Source organism: Pseudopodoces humilis, chromosome 18 (genome assembly GCF_049639895.1).
Source record: "Pseudopodoces humilis isolate 2021_Gansu_Grassland_sample_001 chromosome 18, ASM4963989v1, whole genome shotgun sequence".
NCBI lineage: Eukaryota > Metazoa > Chordata > Aves > Passeriformes > Paridae > Pseudopodoces > Pseudopodoces humilis.
The window spans coordinates 3534345-3559094 of NC_142217.1; the positions used below are offsets into that span (position 1 = coordinate 3534345).

The following is a 24750-nucleotide window of genomic DNA, read 5'->3' on the forward strand; positions in this document are numbered from 1 at the left end:
TGCCTACCACGTGATCGGGCCCCGCCCCCACCCCCTCCCCCGAGTTCTGCCCGCGCCCCCCGCCCCTCCCCGCGGTCGCGACACGACCGCGACAGAGGCGGGCACGAGCGCTCGGCCCGGGGTGACTTTATGTGCCCGGGATGACTTTATGTGCCCGGGGCTCAGAGAGAAGGGTCGCCGAAGCCGAAGCGTTGCTGGGCGGCGCGGATCTCCCGCAGCAGCGCGTCGTTCTGCAGGCCGAGCTGCGGGCAAGGGGAGCGGGGTGAGGGCGGGACTGCCCGGGCGATAAGGGGCTGTTCGGTGGCTCGGCTGCGACACCGGCGGGACCGGGATCGTCCCGCGGCACCGCCGCACTCCCAGCTCGGCAGGGAGCAGGGTGAGCGGTGCGTGCTGCCTGCAGCCCCGCAGGGCACGGACACCAACCTTGACGGTGTATTTGTAGCACTGCTCCGCCTCCAGCTGCCGCCCGCCCTGCGCACCGCACCGGGGAGCAAATCGTGGGGTGGGTTAGGCAGGAAAAGACCCCCGACACCATCAAATCCACCCATTCCCTCAGCACTTTCAAGGCCACGACTAAACCGTGACCTCAAGTGCCACATCACATGGCTTTTAAATCCCTCCAGGGATGGGGATCCCACCACTGCCCTGGGCAGCTGTGCCAGTGCCTGATCTCTTTTTCCATGAAGAAATTTTCCCAATATCCAGCCTAAACCTCCCCTGGCCCAGCCTGAGGCTGTTCCCTCTCCTCCTGTCCCTGTTCCCTGGGATCAGAGCCCAACTCCCCCTGGCTGTCCCCTCCTGTCAGGGAGTTGTGCAGAGCCAGAAGGGCCCCCTGAGCCTCCTCTGCTCCAGGCTGAGCCCCTTTCCCAGCTCCCTCAGCTGCTGCTGCTGCTCCAGCCCCTTCCCAGCTCTGTTCCCTTCCCTGGACATGCTCCAGCCCCTCGGTGTCCTTCTTGTCATGAAGGGGCCCAATACTGGCCCCAGGATTTAGGGTGCTTCAGCAGCAAAGACATGGGATCTCTGTGAAATGAGATTGATAAGAAGCTCAGCAGGGAGGACATGCCCTGGGGCAGTCGGCACCTCAGGGTGCTACTTTTGCCATCCAAGCACTTGGATTTCCCAAGCTTCCTCTGAGAACAGCCCCCAAACCTTTTATCACAGAGCTCTACAGGTTCATGAGCAGATGCCAACCCCCCACCCAGCCCGATAAACCCCACCATAAAGCCCCACTCCATCAGGCTGGCAGGGGCTGGGCACTCACCTGCAGGCAGATGAGGGCGAGATATCCCCACACTTCAGCGTTGGTGTTATTTAGGGCATTGGCTTCAGAGAGAGCATCTTCTGCTTCCAGCATCTCTTCCAGCTTGAGGGAGAGAAGGAGAGGCATGGGCAAATGACAAAGAGCAGGCAGAAAGAGGTCCAAATTGAACAGGGATTGCTCTAACAGCAGAAGAAATCAGTGCAGCAGAAGCTCCTAGGAGGACTTCCCTGAGAAAAATGCAGGGGAAAGGATTTAGGGCACAGACATGGAGTAATCCTCAGTGCCGGAGCATCCAGATCTCCAGTCTGGAGGAACTTCCCAGTGTGTGGGATCACACACTATTTCTAAACTGGCCTCCAGCTGTAAGGAAAGCAGCACAAACCCCTTCACCTCCAGGAACGGACTGACCCAGCTCCATGAGGAAACATGGCTGTGTTCCTGCTCCCTATTCTTGCTGAGCAGCAGCTCGGAGCAGGCAGGCCACCACTCACCTCCCTGACCCGATTCCACAGCCTCCCAGGAGGTAAAGATTTGGTCAGGGGGGAAACAGAAGTTCAAATTCCTTCCCTGATTGCTTCCTCAGCTGAACTCCCTTGGTGGAGCCTGGCAAGGTGTCTCCTGGGGACATAGTGCACTGCTGGTGGCAGGGTGTCCTTGGCAGCCCTTCAGAAGTGCTGGATTCCCTTGGACAGGGAAAGCACCGAAATTCCTCCCTGCTGACATCCCACTCAGTGCCTCGGTGGTGACATGCAGGTCAGGAACTCGGAGCAGAGCACAGATTGTTTGCCAATCTGGGGAAGGAGGTGCTGGCAGGAGCTGGGATGAAGGGAAAGGATGTCTGTTCCCAGAGCAGGGGCTGAAGGTGACACCATCCAGATGCCACGCTGGGGCTGTCACAGCACACAGGACACGATGGCCTTTGGGAGCACTGGCTCACAGGCAGCCAAGAGTTGCTTTGAACAAGGGGATGCTGCAAAAGCCAGCCCTGTACCACCAGCTGAAGCCCAGAGGACATGAAGGCAGCAGCACTCACCCTGTAGCAAGCGATGCCCACGCCCAGCCAGGTGAGACAGGAGGCAGAGTTGTCACAGGCGAGCAGGAAGATCTGCTTGGCCCGGCCGTACTGCCAGGAGAGAGAGACACACATCCCTCTGCACCATCACATCGCTCCACAGACAGGGTTTCCATGGGGACACCCACTGTCCCCACTGCTGCTGGAGGAGTGATTTGTTTTGTGGTAACTTCCCCTCCACAGCCCTGCTGGGTCCTCACCTCTTTTTCTTCCAGGTAGATGGAGCCCAGGCGCAGGTAGACAAAATGTATATCCACAGCATCCTCCACAAAGCTGATGACTCGCTCGTAGCAATCCTTTGCTTTGTCAAAGTCCTTCTGCAGGTAGCACAGGTGCCCTTTCTGAGCCCAGACATTTGGATTCTGTGCACCAAAAACCAGGAGTGAGACACGGATGAGAGAAACACCTGAGAGGGGAGCTGGGACACTGCAAGCAGCAGAAAGGAGGAGCTGAGCAGTGTTTAATTGTATTATCACAACAACTCCCTGTGCAGTGCTCCAGGCTGGGGATGGTGTGGCTGGAAGCTGCCTGGTGGGAAAGGAAGGACCTGAGGCTGCTGGCTGGCAGTGGCTGAACCTGAGCCAGGTGTGCCCTGGGGGGCCAGAAGGCCAAAGGCGGGAGCGGGAGCGGGAGCGGGAGCAGGAGCAGGAGCAGGAGAAGGAGCAGGAGAAGGAGCAGGAGAAGGAGCAGGAGAAGGAGCAGGAGCAGGAGCAGGAGCAGGAGCAGGAGCAGGAGCAGGAGCAGGAGAGGGGCAGTGCTTGTGGCCCTGTGCTGGGCACTGGGGAGGCCACAGCTCCAGTGCTGTGTCCAGCTGTGTCCAGCTGTGGGCTCCTCAATTCAGGAAGGACCCTGAGAAGCTGGAGTGTGTCCAGAGAAGGGAACAGAGCTGGGAAGGGGCTGGAGCAGCAGCAGCAGCTGAGGGAGCTGGGAAAGGGGCTCAGCCTGGAGAAAAGGAGGCTCAGGGGGCCCTTCTGGCTCTGCACAACTCCCTGACAGGAGGGGACAGCTGGGAGGTTGGGGGTGGTGGGGTGGTGTTGGGCTGTGCTCATAGAGAATGAGGGACAGGATAAGAGGAAACAGCCTCAAGTTATGCCAGGACAGATTCAGACTGGAAAATAACTTCACTAAAACGGTGGTCAGGCACTGGCACAGCTGCCCAGGGCAGTGGTGGGAGTCACCATCCCTGGAGGGATTTAAAAGCCATGTGATGTGGCACCTGGGGACATTGTTTAATTGTGAACATGGTAGTGCTGGGGAATGGTTGGTTTTGATGATCTTAAAGGGCTTTTCCAACCTACACAATTCTATGATTCTGTGATATCAGGGCAGGGTTTATGGAGAGTTAAAGTCTGTGGGCTGCCTACAGGACACCAGCAATGGGATCCCCCTCCAGCTCCCTGCACACAGCATTCCCAGGTGTCATCTTCCCCCTGCCTTCCTTTCAACCTGCCTCCCCAAAGCCACCTTCCTTGCAGAGAGCTCAATAGCAACCTTGTTTGTAATGAAACAGAACCTGACTCCCCCACCCAGGGAGAGGGGATCAGGATATACCTATTCAGAGAGAAGAGAGAGGCAGATGCTGCAGAGGGAAAGGCAGAGACAGGCTCTGAGATGCTGCCTGCCTGTGCAGGGAATGAGTGACAGGAGGCTGTGATGATGGGATAACAAAGAGAGCAGTGCTGCAGCCACAGCCTGGTGTGACTGCCCTCCCACTGAAATGCTCTGGACTAGCACTGGAATGGTAAAGTGGAAATGAAGCAGGGGCTCTGGGCTCACACACACACTGGCACTGAACGGGAATTACCATGGGGTTGATCCGAATGGCCTCGCACAGACATTCCTCACATCTGGGGAAATCTTCCTCCAGCAGGTGGGTCCAGGCCAGTGCCAGGTAGTAGGCAAAGGTGGGGCCTCCCTGAAGCAGCTCGTGGGCCAGTGCCTTGTGAACAAACTGGGAGAAACAGCACAGGTTAAGGGAGCAGGGACACCATGGACACCCCAGCAGGACAGGGCAGGAGAGCTGACTGACACCTCTCTGACTTCCACGAGCAGAAAACACAAAGGAAATTTCTCTTTCCCCTCTTTTGAATGTTGGTCTAGTGGAAGGTGTCCCTGGTCTAGTGGAAGGTGTCTCTGCCCATAGCAGAGCAGGTTGAAATGAGATGGACTTCCAGTTCCCTGCCAAACCAAACCATTCCAGGATTCTATTTAGTTGTGTTTTGCTTTAAGCATCTCTCTCTGCCATGTCAGATTTAGGCAGGCAGCACAATGTGGCAACCAGAGAGGTCCCAGAGATGACTTGGTGGGACAGGCACATTCCACAGTTGATACAAAAATCACTCTAAAATACACAAGTGTCTGAATCAAAGGAGTTCAGGCATCTTGGCAGCATCACAATAATGGATCCCATCTCTGAAAGCACAGGGAAGAGCACCCTGTACCATTTCTGAGCTGGCTGTTCCCTCTGCAGCAGGCAGTGCTGGGCTGTGTGTCCACAGCCAGCATTGTGGGCTCAATACTCTGCCTGGCCACACTTTTCATCTCTGGGCAGTGATGGCTTTGCTCCCTCTTGTGCTCAGCCTCTGGAGTAGCCATGGCTCATTCCCTGAGGCCAAGAAAGGGGCTGGCTGGAGCTCTTTGGGAATAAACCAACCTCCCTTCCCTTCCTCCACTCCCTGTTAAACTGACCTGGACAGCATTGACTTTCATCAGGAATTCCACTGTCTTCATGAAGATTGTGCAGGGAGGTGGCTGAGGTCCTGGAGCAGGACATGGTGCTGCAAGAAAATGTGTCTCTGTCAGTCCCAAAGTGGAGTTTCTATTTCTGGAGCCAAAGCAGGGCCTGACATCCCAGTGGGGACAGAAAAATCCCTGCAACATGGAGCAAAACCCAGGAGGTGGCAGAGGAGGCTGAAGCAGAGATTAACTCAGCATTTCTTTCTGAAGGGCTTAAGTTTTGTAGGAGATCTGAAAAGAAATTACGCTCTTCACCCACTAATTTTCCAGTCCAAACCCAGAGGAAAAAGGTGGAAATGTAGGAATTATGCTTGTCAGAGACAACTACAGTGAGGCTTCTGCCTCCCCAAACCAACCAGGAGGCCCTGAGGCACCCAGCACTGCCATTTCCACCACCACTGGGCTGTGGAGGAGGCAAATCCAACACCACACAACCAGAGGGGATCCCTAGGGACATTTTAAGAGCTGGCATCTCAGGAGGAAGAAAAGGAAGGTGCAGGGTGCAGTGACATGAGGGAGAGAGCTGCATTCACCCACTGGCTGTCCATCCTGAGATGTGCTGCTCTAAAAATCGGGGTGCACCTGCTCTGCCTGCAGATTCCCTGGCTCAGGAGAGACAACAGGCCTTGGCATCACGGGGGCCATGGCTCATTGCTCCCACATTACTCCCCACTATTCCCACAGGACCATCTCCCAGCTCTCCACACCCCCATTCCCAGACCTTCTGGGGCTTCCTGCAGTGCTGCTGTTTCTTCCTTGGGTGTCACACACTCCATGACTTCTGGTGGTTTGTCAGGTGAGCCATCTGGAATCTTCTCTGGAATGAAACCCCCAACAACCATTAGCTGGAAAGCCACAAATTTCCCCATTTAGAACATGATTCCACAAAAAAAAAGAAACCAAAAGCAAACCAAACAAAAACATATATATATATATATATATATATATATGTATGTATGTATGTATAAAATAGCTATCAGGTTTTCAAAGCTGGGAAGAAATTTCTTTGCAGGAGGCAATACCTGGGGCTGGGGTTTTGAGCACAGGATTACCATGTGAAGCCAGAAATAGGTATAAATGAGGCAGGATGAGAGGAAACCATCCTGTTTCACCATCAAGTTGCACCAGGGAGGTCTGTATTCAATGACAGCAAAAACTTTATTCACAGAAAGGGTGGTCAGGCATTGGCCCAGCTGCCCAGGGCAGTGGTGGAGTCCCCATCCCTGGAAATGTTCAAAAGCTGTGTGGATGTGACAGCTGGGGACATGAGCTAGTGATGAACACAGCAGTGCTGGGTTAACAGTTGGACTCGATGATCTTGGAGGTCCTTTCCAGCCTTAGTCATGCCATGATTCTATGAATATCCCTTTTCTCATAATCAGAAGGGACAAAAACCCACATGTGTCACAAGCCTGCCTGCCTGAGGCACTGTGCATGAGTGGTGATAACGTTACAAATAAAGCCAGTCAGCATTTCCTGCAGCCTGGCCAAATATTTGGGACTCAGGACAGACAGTCTCAGTTCAGGTTGGACTCAGAGGGGCTCCAAATGAGGTCTTGGCCTCGGGGTCACTGCCAAGAAGCTGGTTTGCCCTTTGGATTGGTGAGGCAGGGCTTTCCAAGCTGTGTTGGGATCTCACAGTGACAGCTTCCATGGAATTCTGTTCTAGCTCACAGTCCACATCTTCTACCTTTACCCCTTCTGCTTCTCCTCTTAAAAACTCTCCTCTGCTTCCACTGTTCACCACACAGCTCCAAGCCCCTCCTTGGTGTCAGGGCAGCTCCTGGGTTTTCCTGTTACCTGGGTCTGTGCTAGGAGAACTGGGATTTTTCCCTTCTCCCTTAGCAGCCTCAGGGATTTTCCTCTCCTCCTCAAGCTGCGCTCGCAGGAGCTTCTTAGCCTCACGGAAATTCCTTTCTGCCTGAATATCATTATTCTGCAGCTCATAAAACAAACCTGTGGGGGAGAGAGCAGCATCAGCAGACCCAAAGGAAGTAAAATCCTTCTCTTAGTCCTCAGCTTGGAGCAGGGAGAAGAGGACCGGGGGCAGGAACAATGCTTGGATCTACAGGAATACCTTGAGCACCAGACTGGCTTAGTTTTGTACCTGAGAGGGTCCAGGCTATGATGCTGGATGGCTCCAAGCAGCAGGCATCCTCAAAGAAAATCTCTGCCTCTTCATAGTGCTGCAGCTTGACAGCCACAATCCCACAGAGCAGCAAGCTGGGCAGGGGCAGAGCAGTCAGCCTTGCAGCCCCAGCAGTGGTGTGGGGGATACACTCCACACCCTCCCCACCCACCCACCAGAAGCACTTAGCACCTTTGGATGTGCTGGCGGTCCAGACAAAGGGCCTGCTGGAAGCACTCCTGGGCTTTGGTGGCATCCTCGTACAGGAGGCAGAAGGCTCCATAGTCCAGCCAGGACTGGATGCTGCGCTGGTCCCGAGCTATTCTCTGGACAACAGAGACCACTGGAGTCAGGATCAGCACATGCCATGGACTGGGGAGGCAATTCTAGAATGACCATGGCTTCCCTGGTCACCCCAGCCCAGCTGAGCAGGAAACAAGCCCTTGTCTGTCACATGCAAGGGTGTCCCCTAAACGGGATTGTGCTGAAAGCCCACTTCCTCTAAGCCTTCTCCACCTAACACGTGTTCTCCGGCTCCAGCTGACACCTTCTAGAGCCCATTGGCCTCAGAACTGACCCAGCACATTCCATTTCCCCTGGCCTCGAGGCTGGAGTCCTCGGTGACCTGGCTAGGGACAGTCTCACATCCTGCAGAGAGCAGCACCTCCCTGGGAAATCCCTCCCATTCAGCCTGAGTATCCCGGTGACGCGCAGCTCCTTCCTCCCTCCACCACAGGCTGCCTGAGCTGTGAGCAGTGGCCCCATTGTGATGCTGTGCTGTGCCAGGCCACACAGGTGATGGCAAGAAAGAGCTGGGGCTCCCTTACCTGCTTGTAGAAGAGAGAGGCCAGTTTGAAGTCCTTGTTGGCTTCAGCTTCACGAGCAAAGAGCCAGAGCTGCTTCCTGGTTGTGCAGGGTGGAGGGGCAGGAGAAACATCTTCCCCAGACAGGAGCTGGTAGGGAAGGAGACAGTGTTAGCCCTGGGGAAGGGAAGAGTGGTTCATGTGATCCCAGTGTGGCAGCAGGTCCCACACCAGCACTGCACCCAGTACAGACCAGTATGGCTGGGGCTGGGCACTGGGAAGGGCAAGGTGCTTTGTGGTGGGACACACTTCCATCATTCCCAGGTACCTCTGTCACACAGGCACAGGGCAATGTCAGTTTTTACAAGGACATGGAGGGACAGGACACAGGGAATGGCTTCCCACTGCCAGAGGGCAGGGCTGGATGGGATATTGGGAAGGAATTGTTCCCTGGGAGGGTGGGCAGGCCCTGGCACAGGGTGCCCAGAGAAGCTGTGGCTGCCCCTGGATCCCTGGAAGTGTCCAAGGCCAGGCTGGATGGGGCCTGGAGCAGCTGGGATAGTGGAAATTTTCCCTGCCCATGGCAGGGATAAGATGAGCTTTAAGGTCCCTTCCAACCCAAACCTGTCTGTGGTTCTATGATCATTCACAGCATTCCCTAGATCAAGGTGATGACAAACTTCAGTGGGGCCACTCACTGGTGACCCCAGCTCCTGCTCTGCCCAGCCACCCTCACCATGTGCCAGCTACAGCAGCTTTACCTGTGGCACCTATCCCACCATCAGGATTTTGAGCTGTGGGATACAAAGGCACTGGATCCCTGCCTCAAATGTGGCTCATGGTCCACATGTGACAGCTCCAGCAGATGAAAGCATGAGCCTGCTTCTGTCTTGAAGGCAAAAATCCTTCACCTGTCCTGGACCCACAGTGAAGCCATGGCCTGAGTAACCCAGATCTCCCCATACCTTGTTCAGGGCAATGTGCATGTGGTCCACAAGGTACACATAAAGCTCACTGAGGAATTCCTGGAGCTGCTCCTTGGTCTCAAACGCTGTGGTCTTCAAGTATTTCTCCCTCACAATCTTCACCACAGAATACTGTGGAGACAACGGACATTGGACAAGGCAGGTTCCCCCCTGTGCCCCCCCACCAGCTCTGTAATCAGACAGAGCCTGAAGCTCCAGCTTAGTTCTGGAAAATAAATCCAGCCCAGCATTGATAAAAGCAAAAAAAAAGCAAGCAAGGAGGATTTCCTTTCCCACCTCCCTGACACAGCCTTTAGGGACAGCATGTGGATGGCTCATCTCCTCAGAAAGGAGAGGGGGTCTCCAGGAAAAGTGTGGCTGAGGCTGAGCAGCTGAGAGAGTGGAACCTCCTTTCCCTGCTGGGGCAGACTGGGAATGTGAGAGCAGCCAGCTTTGCCTTTCTCAGGTTATGAGCAAATGGATGTGAGTAGCTCCCATTGATAGAAGTGTTCCCTTGATGTGGGACCAAAGCAGCTTGGTGCCCCCTATTAGAGGGGAATCCTGTCCCCTCAGTTCCCACTGCAACAGCTCCAGGTGGCAGGAAAGGATTCTGGAGCACCACATCATCCTGAGTTACCACCACGGAGCAGCAGTTCCTCACTGAGAAACTGTCAGGACAAAGCAAGTAGGGAAACAAAAATCACAAAGAAGTCTTCACCTTAAGCTGTTCCTTAAAAGCAAAATATTTCCCAGAGGTGTTGAGCTCGTAGTTGAGCTGACGCTTTTGTTCCTCCAGGGTTTCGTGGTCCATCGTTCCCTGGTCAGGCAGCTGCTTCCCAAAAAGCTCATGGTATTCCCTCAGGATGTCAACAGCAATGCTGGTGACACGTTTGTGATAATCTTCCACCACCTAGGAAAGAAATAAATAAATTTCACAAGCCACTTATGCAATCAACCTTGATATGTATTTGATTTGCCACAGCCCACGCCTCCCATTAACTCCACCTGACTCAAGTCTCAATTAGTCTGTCACACATCCTGTCCATGCCTAAGGGCTGAGAAAATATCTGCAGGTAAACATAAAAGAGCTCCTTCCTGCTAGGATTTTCCATCACAACACAGTATTCCAGTCACTGCTATCTCTCCAACAGCAATATAATTGGCTGTGAGTAAAATATATCTCATTTACTGGGAGCCCTGAAACCCATGGCCAGCCCTCTTCAGCAGAACCTGTAATCTCCATAATCTTGATCCTCAAAAATTCTTGGTGACCTGAGAAAGGTCAGGGCTGATTCTCTTCAGGTTTGTCTGAGTCTGACAAAGTACAGGGGCTGGTCTGAGAAAAGAAACTGTTGAGACTAGCCAGGATATAAATGTAAGGTTCTGGTAGCCTCTTTTCCCAGCACCTCATTTCCTTCCAAACATCCCCCATGGCTGCCTTCCCTCCTTTTGCTCCATCCTTTCCCTCTGAATGGGACGTGAACACAAGTGGTGAATAGTTCCCAAGGCACACTGCTGGGGGAATAACACATACAGAAGTTTTCTTTTCTGTGTATTTCATAGAATATGTTGAACTGGAAGGGATCCACAAGGATTGAGTCCAACTCCTGGCCCTGCATAGACACCCCAACAATCCCACCCTGTGCATCCCTGAGAGTGTTGTCCAAATGCTCCTGGAGCTCTGACAGCCTCAGGGCTGTGCCCATTCTCTGAGGAGCCTGGGCAGTGCCCCAGCCACTCTTTTCCTAATATCCATTAAAACCTCTCCTGAGGTTTTCCTCGGGTCCTGTCACTGATCACAGAGATTGAAGCTGTCCCTTGTGAGGAAGCTGCAGACCCCAATGAGCTCTACCCTCAGTCCCTCTTCTCCAGGCTGAACATTCCAAGTGACCCCACCACTCCTTATATTGCCCTATTCCCTTCTAGACCCCTCACCACCTTTGTGGCCCTGCACCCTTGTCCTCTTCAAACCTCATCTCCATGTTACTGTGGGCTGAGAATGAAGACTCTGTTGTGTGAGAGGGATGAGGGCAGGGTGGGGTGGCAGAATGGTGACAAGGCCACAGGCTCTCACACGTACCTTCCTGGCTCCTTCCGTCCGGGGGGGCAGCGCGGGGCGGGGAGGAATCAGCTCCTTGATCCTGTCAGTGAGAGCAGAGAAGAGATCAGCAGATCCACTGCCAGGGATGTTGGCTTGTGCAGTGTGAGGGCTCCACCCTGCCAGTGTGTCCATGAGACACCTTACAGGCACCTGGGAGAAACCCTGAAGCCTCAGACCAAGAGTGAAACAGGTTCCTACAACTGATGGTTGTGGTTTGTCATGACAGGGTTAACATTATTGCTAGCCCAAACTGCTCTCCTGGAGCAGCAGAGCTGTATCTTGGAGCTTCCTGTAAGGAAGGAACCAGCCTGAGGAAAGCTCTGTAGAATTTGGTCACTGAACAGCCCAGACCACCTGATCCATCAGTTCCCACATCGCTTGCTTTGGCTGTGGCATCTCATCCCTTGGCCACACATCAACCCCCAGCCACCAACCTCAGATCCCCAGACACCACACAGGCCTGCCTGGGCCTCTGCTGGAGGTAAAATGACCTTTCATCTTTTCATTAGCATCTTTTTAACTAAGGCTTTATTAAGGTGAGGGTGGCTGAGCACTGGAGCAGGATTCTCTGTGGAGTCTCCTTTCCTGGATATATCCAAAAACCATCTGGACACAGAGTAATGTGCTCTGGGGAACCTCACTTGAACATGGACATTGGACTAGGTGACCTTCAGGGGTCCCTTGCAAATTGAATCATTTGGGGATTCTGGATTAAAATCCCTGGTGCCAAACCAGCCTTAATGAACTTGATTGTTTTTTTCAACATTTCCTGCTTGCTGGACACCAGAACTCCCTCAGTCCTCAAAACACGATCCAAACCAAACCAAGGTGCCACAGGCCTTGTTCAGGTGCACACAAGCAGATGAACAAGGGGGAGTTATACTGAATCCACAGAACAGTAGAAATGTGTAAAATAGGCCAGGAAAAGGTCTGTTCTAAGAGAGGTTCATCTTCCTCAGCCTGTTCCTCCTGGAAGACAGCAGGGAGCAGTGAGGACAACACACATACCTTCAATGAATGGATGATATTTCTGTTTGAGAGAGACATAAACCTGCACCTCTTATTCCTTATTAATCTCCTACATTTTCTATTTTTTTATTCCATAGATTAGATGTTTTATGCCTTTCTAACCCATAACACAGCAGGGCTCCCACTGGACAGGAACTGGAAGTCTCAAAGCAGCAGAGATGAAAGAGCAGCTCTGCAGCAGAATGACATGAAAGCTAACATAAAAGCTGAGGAATGGGTAAAACATTGTGAGAAAGCTTCTGGAAAGCTAAAAATGAGAGAATGCTCTGGTGAAGCAACAGCAGCACTACCCAGGGCAGCCCATGCTGGTGGCCAGGTCTGAGCAAGCCACTGAACATCACATGCAAGAGGCAAGCACATGGGGATTAGAGGGAAACAAAGCCCAGACAGGAACACAGACACTGCTGTGCTGCTCTGGTGTCTCTTGTTTTGAGAGGAATGGCAGGGAGATGCCAGCTGGGATGAACAAGTGTTTTCCCAACACACCAGATGCCATGTCTAAAGCAATCTGGCCAAATCCTCCCCCTGATTCCTGTGGGCTTTGTCTCAGTCCCTCTTCATGGAGTATTCCAAGGGGGGTTTGCTGTGCAAGCCTCTCTCCACACTGCAGAGAGGATCTGTCAGCCCCACAGCCCATCCTTACGCACCGCCGGACGAGCTCCTCCCGCAGCTGCTTTGGGACCAAGGGCCTGTCCAGCTTTATCTCCATCACCAGGAATGTGCCTGCCTCGTTATATTGCTGTGGAGATAAACATTGCTCCCTGTGTCGTGCTGTCTGCAGCCAGTGCTGGCACAGTGAAATACTGAGCACACAGCCACAGATCTCCAAACTGCAGAGATCCAGCTTGTTTTATAACCCACCCTCAGAATGAGTTACAGCAGCAAAATCTAGCTCGAGAAACCAGGCTAGGGAAAAGGAGAGAGCCCAGGTAATCAATCTGCCTGCAGAGTGAATGTGCATTCCAGAGGAAGAAATCAAAATATGAAGGGATAATTTAAATAAATGCCTGACAATTTACAGAGACCTTCTAGCCCAGTGCCAGTCTGCTCTCCAGGTGGACGTCACTGGAAGAACTCTGGGACAGTGTCTACGTAAAACATCCCTTGTCCAACTCACTCTTGAGGAATTTAATTGTGTGAAAGGTGTGAGACACCAGCACAGTGATGCTCTCCAGACTCTCCTTCTCTTTGGAGAGACATAATTACCTGTCCTTCAAGGCTGAGATTTGTGACATTTTCAGATTCTCCAGTGCCATCTGACAACTGGATTTTGGATGGCTTGAGTAACTATTAGGAAAAAGAAAAGATGTCTCTTGTTTCAGACTCAATAAATCTCGAATCTTTGCAAGTTCAGGGTGTGAGATGGCACATTTGTTCAGGCAGCACGTCCTAAGGCTTCAGATAAGGGAAAGCTGCAGCTTCCTTACAAGGAGCAGCTCCAATCTCTGCTCTCTGTGACCAGTGACAGGACCTGAGGGAATGGCTGGAGCTGTGCCAGGGATGGATTAGGCTGGATATCAGGGAAAGATTCTTCCCGCAGAGGGTGGCTGGGCACTGTCACGAACCCAAGGCTACCAGAGCTCCAGGAGTGTTTGGACAGCACTGTCAGGCACAGGGTGGGATTGCTGGGTGCACAGCCAGGAGTTGGACTCATGATCCTTGTGGATCCCTTCATGTTGAGATTCTATGAGTCTAGGATAATGAGTATCTCTCAGCTGGCTGAGGCACCACAGCATCCATCCTGCATGTCCCAACTTCCTGTGACAGAAACAGAGCAGCCATGGTGCCATGAGCCTCCCCAGGCCTTACCGTTGTACCCAGATCTTTCTCTTCCTTCTGAGCCTTACTGGGAGCAGCTTTGGAAACAGGAGAGGACCGCAACACTTCCCTGGCCAGACTGAGCTGTGACCTGTGATCCCGGAAAATACTGTGCTGAATTTTGGTCTGAAAAATAGAGGCAACAGAGAGAATCAAGGGACAAAGCAGGCTTCCTCACTTTTTTGCCTTGACCATTCTCATCACAAAATACACTGTTACAGTCTTAAATGCATTAAGAAGTTTTAACTTCATTCTCTCCTCCTAGAGGTCAGCTGCTGGTGCTCCAGGCCAGTTCTGATCCTGTGTAGCTGTGATGCCTCAGGTTAGACTGTGAGACTCAGTGGGGTCTCTTCCCTCAAAGAGCTGTGTTTTCACTGAGGACTGGCCATTGATCTTTGCCTGAGATATGTGGTGAACATGCTGAAACCCAGATCCATGATCCTGAATTCCTGGTGGGATCCTGGACCTGCCTCACAGCTATGGACTTGCCTGCTGATGAGGGCTGCTGGATAAATCTGGCTACTCTCACCAGGCCTGCTCCACACATTTTTGGGGCTCTCCACCTGCCTGACAGCATCTCTTGCCTCCCAGCTCCTTTTCTGGTATCGAGCAGCTTCCCTGACACCCACCAGGGAATTGCAAGGAACAGGTTAGTCAGACTGTGTGTTTACACAGTGTTTGACCACCTAGACAGGCTGTTCCCTCCCACACATCCTGGTTACAGGAACTGGGCTAGCAAGAGTTATGGGGATCCTGGGGAGAGGATGGAGCAGCAGCAGGAAAACTTAGACCAAGAGGCAACCCAAAACATCTGGAGAATGAGGACTTCACTTCTGACAGATAAATGGCACAGGACAAGCAGCACTGTGCAGCCAAGGGGTCATTATTCATGGCAGGGAAGCAGAGCCCAGCAGACACACTCGTGCCCAGCCCAGCTCTGCAGCAGCCAGTGGGAGCAGGGAGTCAGGAGAAGGGCTGGGATTCACCTGGCCCTGGCACCTGGACCACAGCCCCACAGGGAACACGGGTGGTAAAACCAGGCTGTGCATCTGCCATCCTGAAACAAACTCAGGTCTGTTCTAGGAGGGACAGACTGTGGGAAAATGGAGATGTAACTGTCACTCTTAGTAACAGAGAGGGAAAAATGCAAAGACAAATAAACCTCGATGAGCTAAAGCTGAAAGAGCTCCAGTGACAGCTTTTTTGGTGGTTGCTGGGGGTAACACGATCCTTTTAAAGCCACTGTTTGCTCTTCCCAGCAACACAGTTGCCCATGTTCCAGACTGGGAGAGTGGAGCATGCTGGCAGAGGAGGGAGTGGAGTGAGATTTCAAGCCTTTCTCAGCCCCCAGACCTGCTCACCTCCCCAGAAATCCCCTGTCTTGGAGAAATCTGTGTCTAAAAGCTTGTATCATTACTTTTCTCCATCACCAGGAGGGCACTCAAGGTTCAGATCCATCTCCAATTAGCACACTGTCCACACTGCCTGCTCCCAAACACCCTTTGTCTACCCTGCCTGCTCCCAAACACCCTCTGTCCACCCTGCCTGCTCCCAAACACCCTCTGTCCACCCTGCCTGCTCCCAAACACCCCCATCCACCCTGCCTGCTCCCAAACACCCTCTGTCCACCCTGCCTGCTCCCAAACACCCTCTGTCCACCCTGCCTGCTCCCAAACACCCCCATCCACCCTGCCTGCTCCCAAACACCCTCTGCCCACTGTCCCTGCTCCCAACCCCTCAGTGCAAACCCAGCTGCAGAGCTGGAGCAGAGCCTGCTGCTCTCACCTTCTCAAACACCTCACTGTCCTCGTAGTTAAAGACACGGAAGGCCCCTCGGATCTGCTTCACCCCAGGGCACAGCAAATGCACCATGTTGACATATGCCACGCCATGGAAGGCAATCTGCTTGTCCTCATCTCCCTGGAAACACAGAGCAAGGTACTGAGATCCTGAACAGGCTGTTATTCTCCTTAAGGGAACAAGGTCACCAATCTCATTAAGAGGAGGCCACACAGCAAACTGATGCACCTGATGAGCCCATGCTTCTGTCACTGGCACGCAGCCGAGACAACCTGGATGAACACACTGGAGCCATTCCATATGTAGAATATTAATTTTATCCCAACTCCTGTGGGGTAGCTTTTCTAATTCCTGCACTCTGCTGTTCCTCAGGGTGGTCTTGTTGAGATACAGCTGAAAGATCATCAGCTGTGTGGTTAGAAATCCAGGTGACACTACCAGAGTTCTGCAGCTCAGGCTGGACAGAAACCAAGTGGCTGAGGAGGTGTGGGAGGCCTGGCTGGAAGGATCATCAGAGCTGCAAAATCCTGGCACTGGTGAGTGCTGAAAGGGATTTACACCAACTTATATGGCTTTGCCCTGGGATAGATTAGGAGCTCTCACACAACCAGCTGCCAGGAGCAGAACCATTCTCTATGGGGCTGTTTCTTTGTTAAACCACCCTGGTTTAGATGCAAAAGCATAACTTATCTGCAGCCTGAAAAAGAATGCATGAACTTTTTCAAGCTGTTCCAAAACCCCACTGGAAAAAGATCAGCTCAGTGAATAACTTTTAATTCTCTTCAAAGCCAGGCTGGACAAGCCTCTGAGCAACCTGGTCTACTGGAAAATGTCCCTGCCCGTGGCAGGGGATTGGAAGAAGATGGAGTCTGGGGTCCCTTCCAATCCAAACTATTCTGTGATTTTAAAAGCCACCCTCTCCCTGTCCCCATTCCAGTAAGCTACTACAGACCATCAGTGAGAGCTATAACAAAAAAATATGACCCTGTATCTATTTAACAGCCCTATAAAGCTGATTTTTCACAAACCTTCCTGCTCTCTGACTCACTTTGGCAGCTTCAAGGCTGATTTTGGTATCACAAAGGTCTCAAGAGGAAAATGGCTGATAATGCAATACTACTCCACCAGCCAGACCCCACTTTTACCTTGTCAATTTTGGTGATTTTCCCTTTGCCAGCTGAGGGTATGTACATCCTGCAGACCTCCACGGGCCAGTAGCGGCACTCAGCAATGCGCTTCTGCAGGCTGGGCACAAAGCAGATGCAGGATTCACTGAGGAGCTGCAAAAACCCAGCTGGAGAGCCCCACCACCCTCCTTTGTGCCCCAGCAGCCCCTCTTGGGTTTGCTTCACCCTATTCCCTCAGCAAATTCCCTCAGGCCACGGGAACACTGCGTTTTGGGGCAGGCTCAGTACATTGTCTCCTCTACCCACTGCTGTTTGCATTTATGGCACAGCCAGCTTTAAAACAACTGTGAGAACAACACACTGGGTTTTCTCTCTCCCTTGGTTACTTCAGAAATAAGTAAGAAGGAATGTGATTAATTTTGGTATAAAAACTGAATTGTACAGAGCAAGTGGATCCTGAGCTTGCATTCAATGTGGCTGGTGACTCTGACACCAGCAGGAAGGTGGATGGATGTTTAGGGAAAAGAATTTTAAAAATCAAATAAGATACAAGTGAGTATTTCCACACAAGGAGTAATTTGGCTGTGAAATGCACAGCCATGATGCAGCTGAGGCCAGAAAATAGCAGGATTCGAAGATAAATGGAACACTCATCCTGATCTTGAGCGTATCTGGAGCTGCTAAAGGCAACACTTATCCAATAAAAAAGCAAATGAAGAGTGCCTACATGGAGTGAAAGGTTTGAATGTATTTGGGATTCAGTAAAATCTTAATTAGCAGCTCAGAGGAGAGCTGTGCACGCCACTCTACTCCATGTCTGCTCACCATAACTCTGTCCCTTCCTTCAAACAATGGAGGGACCAGCCCCTAGCCCCAGCTGCTGGCAGCAGGAGAGAGCATTTGTGGCCTGGAGACAGCAGCTCCAGCCAATTCATCTCCCAGCACAGCACAACAAAGCTGCTGCCAGCAGTTCAAGGCACTTCAAGAGCTGTGCCCTTGCTCAGGTGAACACTTGTGGCCAAGAGACAGCAGCCATGGGAGATGAGGCAGAGCCACAGTTTGACCCCTAAGTGGTCCAAGGTCCAAGCTGTATGTTGCAGCTCCTTGCCTCAGATCATTCTGAGCATGTTCTGGGGTGGGATGCTCAGGTTCCTTACACAGCCACTGCAGCAGCGTCCAGGAAACAGCGCCTTTCCGTGTCCCACACGATTCTCTTCCTGCTCTCAGCCTGGATCCTGAATTCCCTGTCCTGTGAGAAACAGCGTGCAGTCAAAGCCAGGACAGCAAAGTCCACAGCCTGCATCATCCTCAGAAGTGTCCCCAGGAGAGAATGTGAGTCAGACAGAGGTGTCCAAGTGCCCATAGCCAGGCCAGCCCCGCAGCGAGGCTCATGACCTTTCCTGGAGGCACCATCAGCATTAAGCACCTGGCTCATGGGAGATAACAGCTCCCAGCTCAGTGTGGGTGTTTTCTGGGACCAGACCTGCCACATTTTCCCTTGGGATGTCTCCAGCAGTATGTCAGCATGTCTGCTGCCCCACGGGAACCAGCTCTGTGCTGGACACTGCACAGTGACCACCCACCTCCCCCTCATATCAAATCTCTCAGTCCCTCCTGGTTCTCTTCCAAACTTGCCAGTCCTTCCTCACCTCACTTTTTGTGAGCTCTCCATCCTCATCCTCATAGGGCCCTCCAACAATGAAGGAGTCAGGTATGTTCAGAGCCCCAGGGGCCAGGAGGGGGCCAATGGGCCAGTTTTTGCGCCGGGGCAATGGTTCTTTTTCACCATCAGCCTTCAGGATGCCATTCTTGAAAAGTAATGGCAATTCTTTCTAGAGAGACATGAGAAACAAAGGATTTGCATTTCTAACAGGAGCAGGAGCAAGAGCCAGCTGCTCCAAGCTGGGATAACAAAGCAAAAGAACAGTACAGAGTGCCTGGCTAGGAAAATGCACTCCACCACACACATACAAAGGATGGAATAAAAATAAAGAGCCACGTGGAAAAAACCCTGCCAGTTTGAATCCAAATCTTTCCAAACAGACCTTTGTTTGTGTTAAAGAAACACATCACACCACAGAAACTCTGATCCCTCCCAACAAAGGCTGCTGGTGCACAAGCACGGAAGCTGTGAACCCCACGTGCCTGGACACTTGTTCCATGGGGTGGAAGAACAACCCAAACCCAGCCAAACCCCCTGTGACTGTGCCTGGACCATTCTCACCTCACCAGCTGCTGGTATTTGCAAGCAAGCCATGTAGTTTTGCTGGGTGTCACAGGTAAAGGCTGTAGGAATAGAATAAGCTGCCTCCAGCGTGATGCTCAGGAGGTTCCCACTTGAGAACTGGGTGGCAGAGAGCAGGAGCTCTTTGGTGCTCACTATCACTTCAAGGCCACCCTGTGAGACAGACAAAGTTGAGCCAGTAAACAGACAATTATAACTTGCCTGCTCTTAGGGAGAAGCAAGCAGAAACCCACGGCCAGAACATATAATGTTATCTTGTGCCTCATCTCTGATATAGAAGAAAACAGCCCAACACAGCAAAGGAATTTCAGGACCAATTTGGCTCAGCTGTGGTACTTGTTTAAATCACAGCCTGGCTGAGGTATGGCACATGCCCCAAGGGTCTCATAAAATGAGCTGTGGAGAAAGAGGCAGGGTCTCATGAAAGGAGCCACAGAGAAAGAACATCAAGGGTGGAAAATGCTTTTCCCCTGGTGACTCAGAGAGCTTTGCCTCTGCCCTATCTCCATGCTCTGTGTGCAGCCTTTAATTACCTGTCCCAGCCCTGGATGGATGGTGTGTGAGGGAAAACCAGCTGGTCAGCATTTATTACCTCCCTAATGAGTGCCCCCCCACTTTGCTCACTGTGAACTCTTCTTAAACACAGAGCTGTTAATGGGATATCCACCCCTCCAGTTCGCTCCCGGTGCTCACTGCGGGCAGGCTCAGGAGCAAAATTGGACACAGTTTCCCAGCCTCATACTTCATTCTCTGTTTTAGTCACTGGGTACTTTGCAACCTGCTGAATGAATAAGGACCTTGCAGGAAAGGCAGTACAACAAATGGACTCAGACATTTTATCTGCATAAAGGAAGGGTAATAAAGCTGGGCAGGTGACCCTGCCATTGCCTTTTTGGGGGTTTTCAGCACTGTGCTTTCCATCTTTGTTATTTTTTGCAGAGCAATTGGGTAGCTGCACACATTAACATTTCCCAGCACGACCTCACCTATCAGAGGGAAGTAGGGACAGACGTCAGAGGGAGCGGGAAAGGCCTCCAAGCCTGTAACATATAGGGCTGTACCACATCCGTGATGAGCCAGGCAGCTGAGTCATGTTCTCCCTCCCACTAAAAAGCAGCAGAGAGCTGAATGAGGGAAGGAACAGTTCCAAATTCCACATACCGTGGCCTCGGGGTGAAGCATCTCTGATGGGGAGGCAGGCACTGCATACAAAGGAGCAAAGACCTTCAGTGAACGCACTCCTGGGAACAAACAGGAATGAGAACAGCCTGAAGTGAGACCCTCTGCAAAGAATCATAGCCATGGAATTATTTGGGTTGGAAGGGACCTTAAGGATAATCTTGTTCCAGCCCCCTGCCATGGGCAGGGACAATGTACATGAGGCAAAGTCATGGTCTGATTCTGAATGCTGAGCTACCCTCTGTCCCCCCTGAGTCAGATTTTGCAGAGCTATGAAGGTCACTTTGTCCAAAGGAGATAAATATAAGCGGAGATCAGAAAGTGCCAGGGAGCAAGGAGTGGTCATGGAGGCAGTGAAACTCAATGTTGTACCTTGCAGCAGAGGTAGAAGGTCCACCACAGCCTGGGCAAGAGGAGTGATTTTCTCTGGTTTTTTCCTCTCCTTTGGCCCCACTTCTAGCACTGTCACTAGGGAGATAAAAAGAGAGAAACTGGCAGAATTCCTTGGACCAGTAGGTCGAGCACCAGGGAGGGTCTGTGTGAGCTCTGGCACATGCTCCTCTTCCCCTCTCAAGGCTGGCAAGCACAGCAAAGCCAAAGGAGCATGGGCCAACATGAAAGGGGATTCTTCCAGCTGGCAGAGATGGACAAGTGCTGAGAGCCTCCCACCACTGCTGCTGAAGTGCTATTCCTGAACTAGTGACACCTGCAGTGACAGCACCCAGCTCCAAGGTGGGACATCTGGCACCAGCTACTTACAGAGCAGTGGTTTCTGCACAAGGACATCCAAGGGGTTGGGTCCATCAGGGCTGCACTCAAAGCTGGTGCTGAAGTCATATTCTGCTGTCCCATCTGGCAGGACATGAGTCTTGGAGGAGTCTCCCAGGACTGCTCCATTGTACTCCACACGCACCAACGTAACCAGCACACTGCTTTTGAGAGTTTTCTGTCAAAAAAAGAGCTCAGTGAGCAGCTGGCTCTGTGGCAGCATCCCAGGATCAGAGTTCCTCTGGCAGCAGCTTGGGTCAGTGACCAGGACAGGGCTCACTTGTGGGGGTCTGTTCCACCACAGGAGCAGAGCTTGGCCACACTGAGACCTCACCATTCCCTGTCTTTAGGAGGGAAATTTCCTGTTTCACCATGCTGTGATGCCCCAAAGATTATCAGGAGCTGTGGCAGGGGAGATAGAGAGGTTCAAGCTTCACCTCAGGAAAGATACATCTAAAACAAATCCCAAAATACTCCACTGATATTTTTGTACTTCCAGGAAGCTTGAGACCTTTGCTGTCTCCTAAGAAAGCAGCTCTTGAGCTAGAAGGATGAGCTCACAGGACACCTGTGGATATCATGTGCTGCAGAATGTCCTGAAATGGACAAGATAAAACAGCCTCAAGTTGTGCCACCTAAGAGGTTTAGGTTGGCTATTAGGGAAAATTTCTTCACTGTACGGGCAGTCAGGCACTGGGACAGGATCCTCAGGGAAGTGGGGGAGTTCCCATCCCTGCAAGTGTTCATAAGACACTTGGTAACATGCTTTAGTGGTGTCCTTGGCAGTGCTGGGTTAAAGGTTGGACTTGATGGTCTTAGAAGCCTTTTCCAACCTAAATGATTTTGTGATTCTGTGAAATCAAAGGAAGGGCTCCAGCAAGTTCTTTGTGAGCTCTGCAATTGTTGTTATACCACTTGCTTTAATCAGACATGAGGAGATTCAGATTTTACTTTGAATTTCAAGTGTCTAAACAGAGGGGTTTAAACAGGGCTGGAGAGGGGCAGTGAGGGCACAGCATGTGGCAGTGGGGACCCACATGGGCAGCACTGGGCACATCCACAGCAGAGGAAATGCTGGGCAGCAGTACCAAAGGGCTCCCTGCAGCAGAAACACAGTTTAGCTCTCAGTCCACAGAGCAGTGGCTGAACACAAGGACCATTGTACCCAAACCCAGCTTTCCCTTAGTGCTGAGCCACAGGGATGCCTAACCCACCCTCAGCTCCCTCTCTCCCTGTCACTGCAGTAATTAGTTCCATGCTAGTTCTTACACAAAAAGAGATCTCTTTCACTTGGTTTTAATTTTCAGCCCTTCTCACTGTCTCCTTGAGCATACATTCTATGAATGGCTAAACAGAAGAATCCAATTAACCTTTCCCTGTACCATTAATTATCCAAGACTCCTCTCTCATCCTTCCCTACATTGCCTCTAATTAAGCAGATTCCACACTTATAGCTAGAAGTGGATTCCACATTCTTACAGACAGATTTTTTTTCATATTGTTGCTGTGATTATTGCCCTTTTGTAACCTCCCCCCCCTTTAGTCCAGCCCTTTCTCACGGTGGAGCAATCAGAACCACAAAGCAACATTCCAGATGCAATCAATCCAGGAGTCTTTTCTTCCCAGCATTGTTTATCCTCCTCTCACCTCATACCTCACCTAAGCTGCTGTTTGCTGAATCCATCAGTGTAAGAGGTACTTCAATACTACAATGTGAAAGCCTCAAGCAGGTGCTTTTGGATTGCTTTTTCTGTCTGCTGCTGGAGCAGAAGCAGGGATTTGCATTTTTTTTCTGCTTGCAGCAGGAGCTGAGCTTCTCCTCCACATTCCCTCCCAAATGCCAGTTCCTCTGGAAGACTTTAAGGACAGCTGGGTGCATCACATGGAAATCACAGCAGTGGTGGTTTGATTGGCACCAGCTTATAGCCTTGAACTGGATCCACTGCCTTTTTAAAACCAGAGCCACCCTATTGCTTTTAATATGATTTAAACCACTGGAGCTGGGATGAAAATCTGGTTTTACACCCAAGGTGAGGTCCTTTCACAGGATTTTGTCTCACTGATATCATTTTTGCTGTGTTCTGCTTAAAAAACCTGCCATTTCCATACAGTTAGAGGAGGCAGAGAGGTACATTTCACCCCAGTATCTCTGGCCTGCTGCTAGGGAGGTGTGTTCCCCAATTGATGTGCCTCACAAGCTTTTTCCTTTGTGTGAACTTCTCAGGAGGGAGAAGGAAGCCACAGTGAAGCATTGCTGAACTCCTGATACCCCCATCACTCCTTCCTTCAGCCTTATCACCCCCCCACCTGCTCTCACAGGGGATTCCTGTGCACACAGAATTGCTCTGGCCTTTTTTATTAAATTAGTAGAGATATTTTCAGAACTTTACCAGGTCCTGTGCATTCACGACTGTGATATGTACTGATATTGGCTGTGACACACTGGGAAGAGCGGGCTCCTTCCCACCAGGCAGCCCCGCAGGGACCTCCATGGCTCTGCAGGAGAAAGAATGAGGAAAGAAACATGAAACTGCTCCATTCCTCTCCCAGATACCTCTGCAGGACACAGCAGTGCTGGTTGCAAGTGCTATTCAGGGCTTGGCTGTCAAAACACCATTGAAAGCAGAGGGCTTTGGCAGTGACGAATCTCTCACGAGGTGCAGGGGGAGGACTGGGAAAAATGTGAAAATTATCCATCTCTGTAAGCTTCACCCAGCTGTAGCTCCCAGGAAAGGTTTGTTGTGCCAGGCTGCTCTCGGCTCCCAGTACATCCCTAGCTCTCTTTTACTCCTTTTTTAAGATCATGGTGACACCATGGGCCAAAGGCCGGGAGCCACCAGCCCATCCCCTCATGGCTCCCAAATGCCATGGGGACCTGGCTCCATCTGCTCCTCAGGTTTGTAAATCCCTCAGGATTCCCTCAGGGCTCCCCATGGCCCCCTCGCCTCACACCCCTAGGGCCTGGCAGCCCCCTCAGGGCAGCATTGATGGGCTCGGGGCCCCTCTCACCCTAGAATGGTCCTGCAGCCCCGCACCGACGGTCCCGGGGCTCCTCCCGACCTGGGGTGCACCTACAGCCCCTAACCCACGGGCCTGGAAGCTCTCCTGCCCCTGCAGCCCCTCACCGACAGCTCTGGAGGCCCTCCCAGATCCCGGGGTGATCCTGCAGCCCCTCACCGGGAGCCCGCCGGGGCACCGTGCGGCACCGGGGCTCGAACCTGCGGCTTCCCCGATGGGCGGAGGGCTCGCGTCCCGTCACCACAGCGACGCGGCTGCTCCCGCAGCACCCCGAAACCTCGCGGGACCCCGGCCCAGCCCCGCGTGTGGGGGCGTGCCCGTGAGGCCGCGCCCGCCGCCATGTTGGGTGTGGGCAGCCCTCAGCAGCCGCGGTGGGGTGGGGGTGCCCCCGGGCCGTGCCGTGGGAGCTGGCGGTGCTGTACTGCCACCGTGTCCCCCTTTGCAGCCTGGTGTGCCCGGCTGCAGCCAGAGCTCACTGCTGGCCTCCGCCCCGGCTGGCACATGCCGTGGTGCCCACCCAGGCACTCCCTCACACCCCGCTGGGGACCTGAGGGGGTGGGAGGGGGGTTCCCGCAGGCCGGGCTGGGGACGGGGGACCCTGTGGCGGGGGGCTGGGGCAGTGACTTTGTGTCCCTATGGTGGCAGAGGGGTCCCAGGGGCTTGGGCAGCCCCCCGAGCTCCTCGCAGGTTTGCGGTGTGG

General features: G+C 52.4%; 1 protein-coding gene across 1 annotated transcript; it reads right to left on the reverse strand.

Annotated features, from left to right (window-relative positions):
- Window positions 1-115: 115 nt before the first annotated feature.
- Window positions 116-24295, reverse strand: CFAP70 (cilia and flagella associated protein 70). The gene is made up of 27 exons (XM_005522800.2): window positions 24210-24295; window positions 23423-23528; window positions 21024-21210; window positions 20637-20732; window positions 20247-20326; window positions 19065-19238; window positions 18490-18672; window positions 17998-18089; window positions 16859-16958; window positions 15699-15833; window positions 13905-14039; window positions 12743-12834; window positions 11046-11106; window positions 9684-9875; window positions 8966-9097; window positions 8025-8150; window positions 7390-7523; window positions 7177-7292; window positions 6870-7025; window positions 5791-5886; window positions 5022-5110; window positions 4138-4284; window positions 2534-2695; window positions 2295-2384; window positions 1262-1363; window positions 424-471; window positions 116-242 (listed from the first exon to the last, which is right to left on the reverse strand). The coding sequence occupies exons 2-27, from the start codon at window positions 23522-23524 to the stop codon at window positions 162-164; spliced, it is 3108 nt and encodes a 1035-aa protein (XP_005522857.2). The 5' UTR covers window positions 23525-23528; window positions 24210-24295; the 3' UTR covers window positions 116-161.
- Window positions 24296-24750: the final 455 nt, after the last annotated feature.

Coding starts and splice junctions, on each gene's coding strand:
- CFAP70 (XM_005522800.2), bottom strand. CDS start 23,524: ATGGAGGTCCCTGCGGGGCTGCCTGGTGGGAAGGAGCCCGCTCTTCCC. Junction 18,090..18,489: donor GAGAGCTCACAAAAAGTGAG/GTGAGGAAGGAC, acceptor TGTTTCTCACAG/GACAGGGAATTCAGGATCCA. Junction 16,959..17,997: donor GACGCTGCTGCAGTGGCTGT/GTAAGGAACCTG, acceptor CTTTGTGCCCAG/CCTGCAGAAGCGCATTGCTG.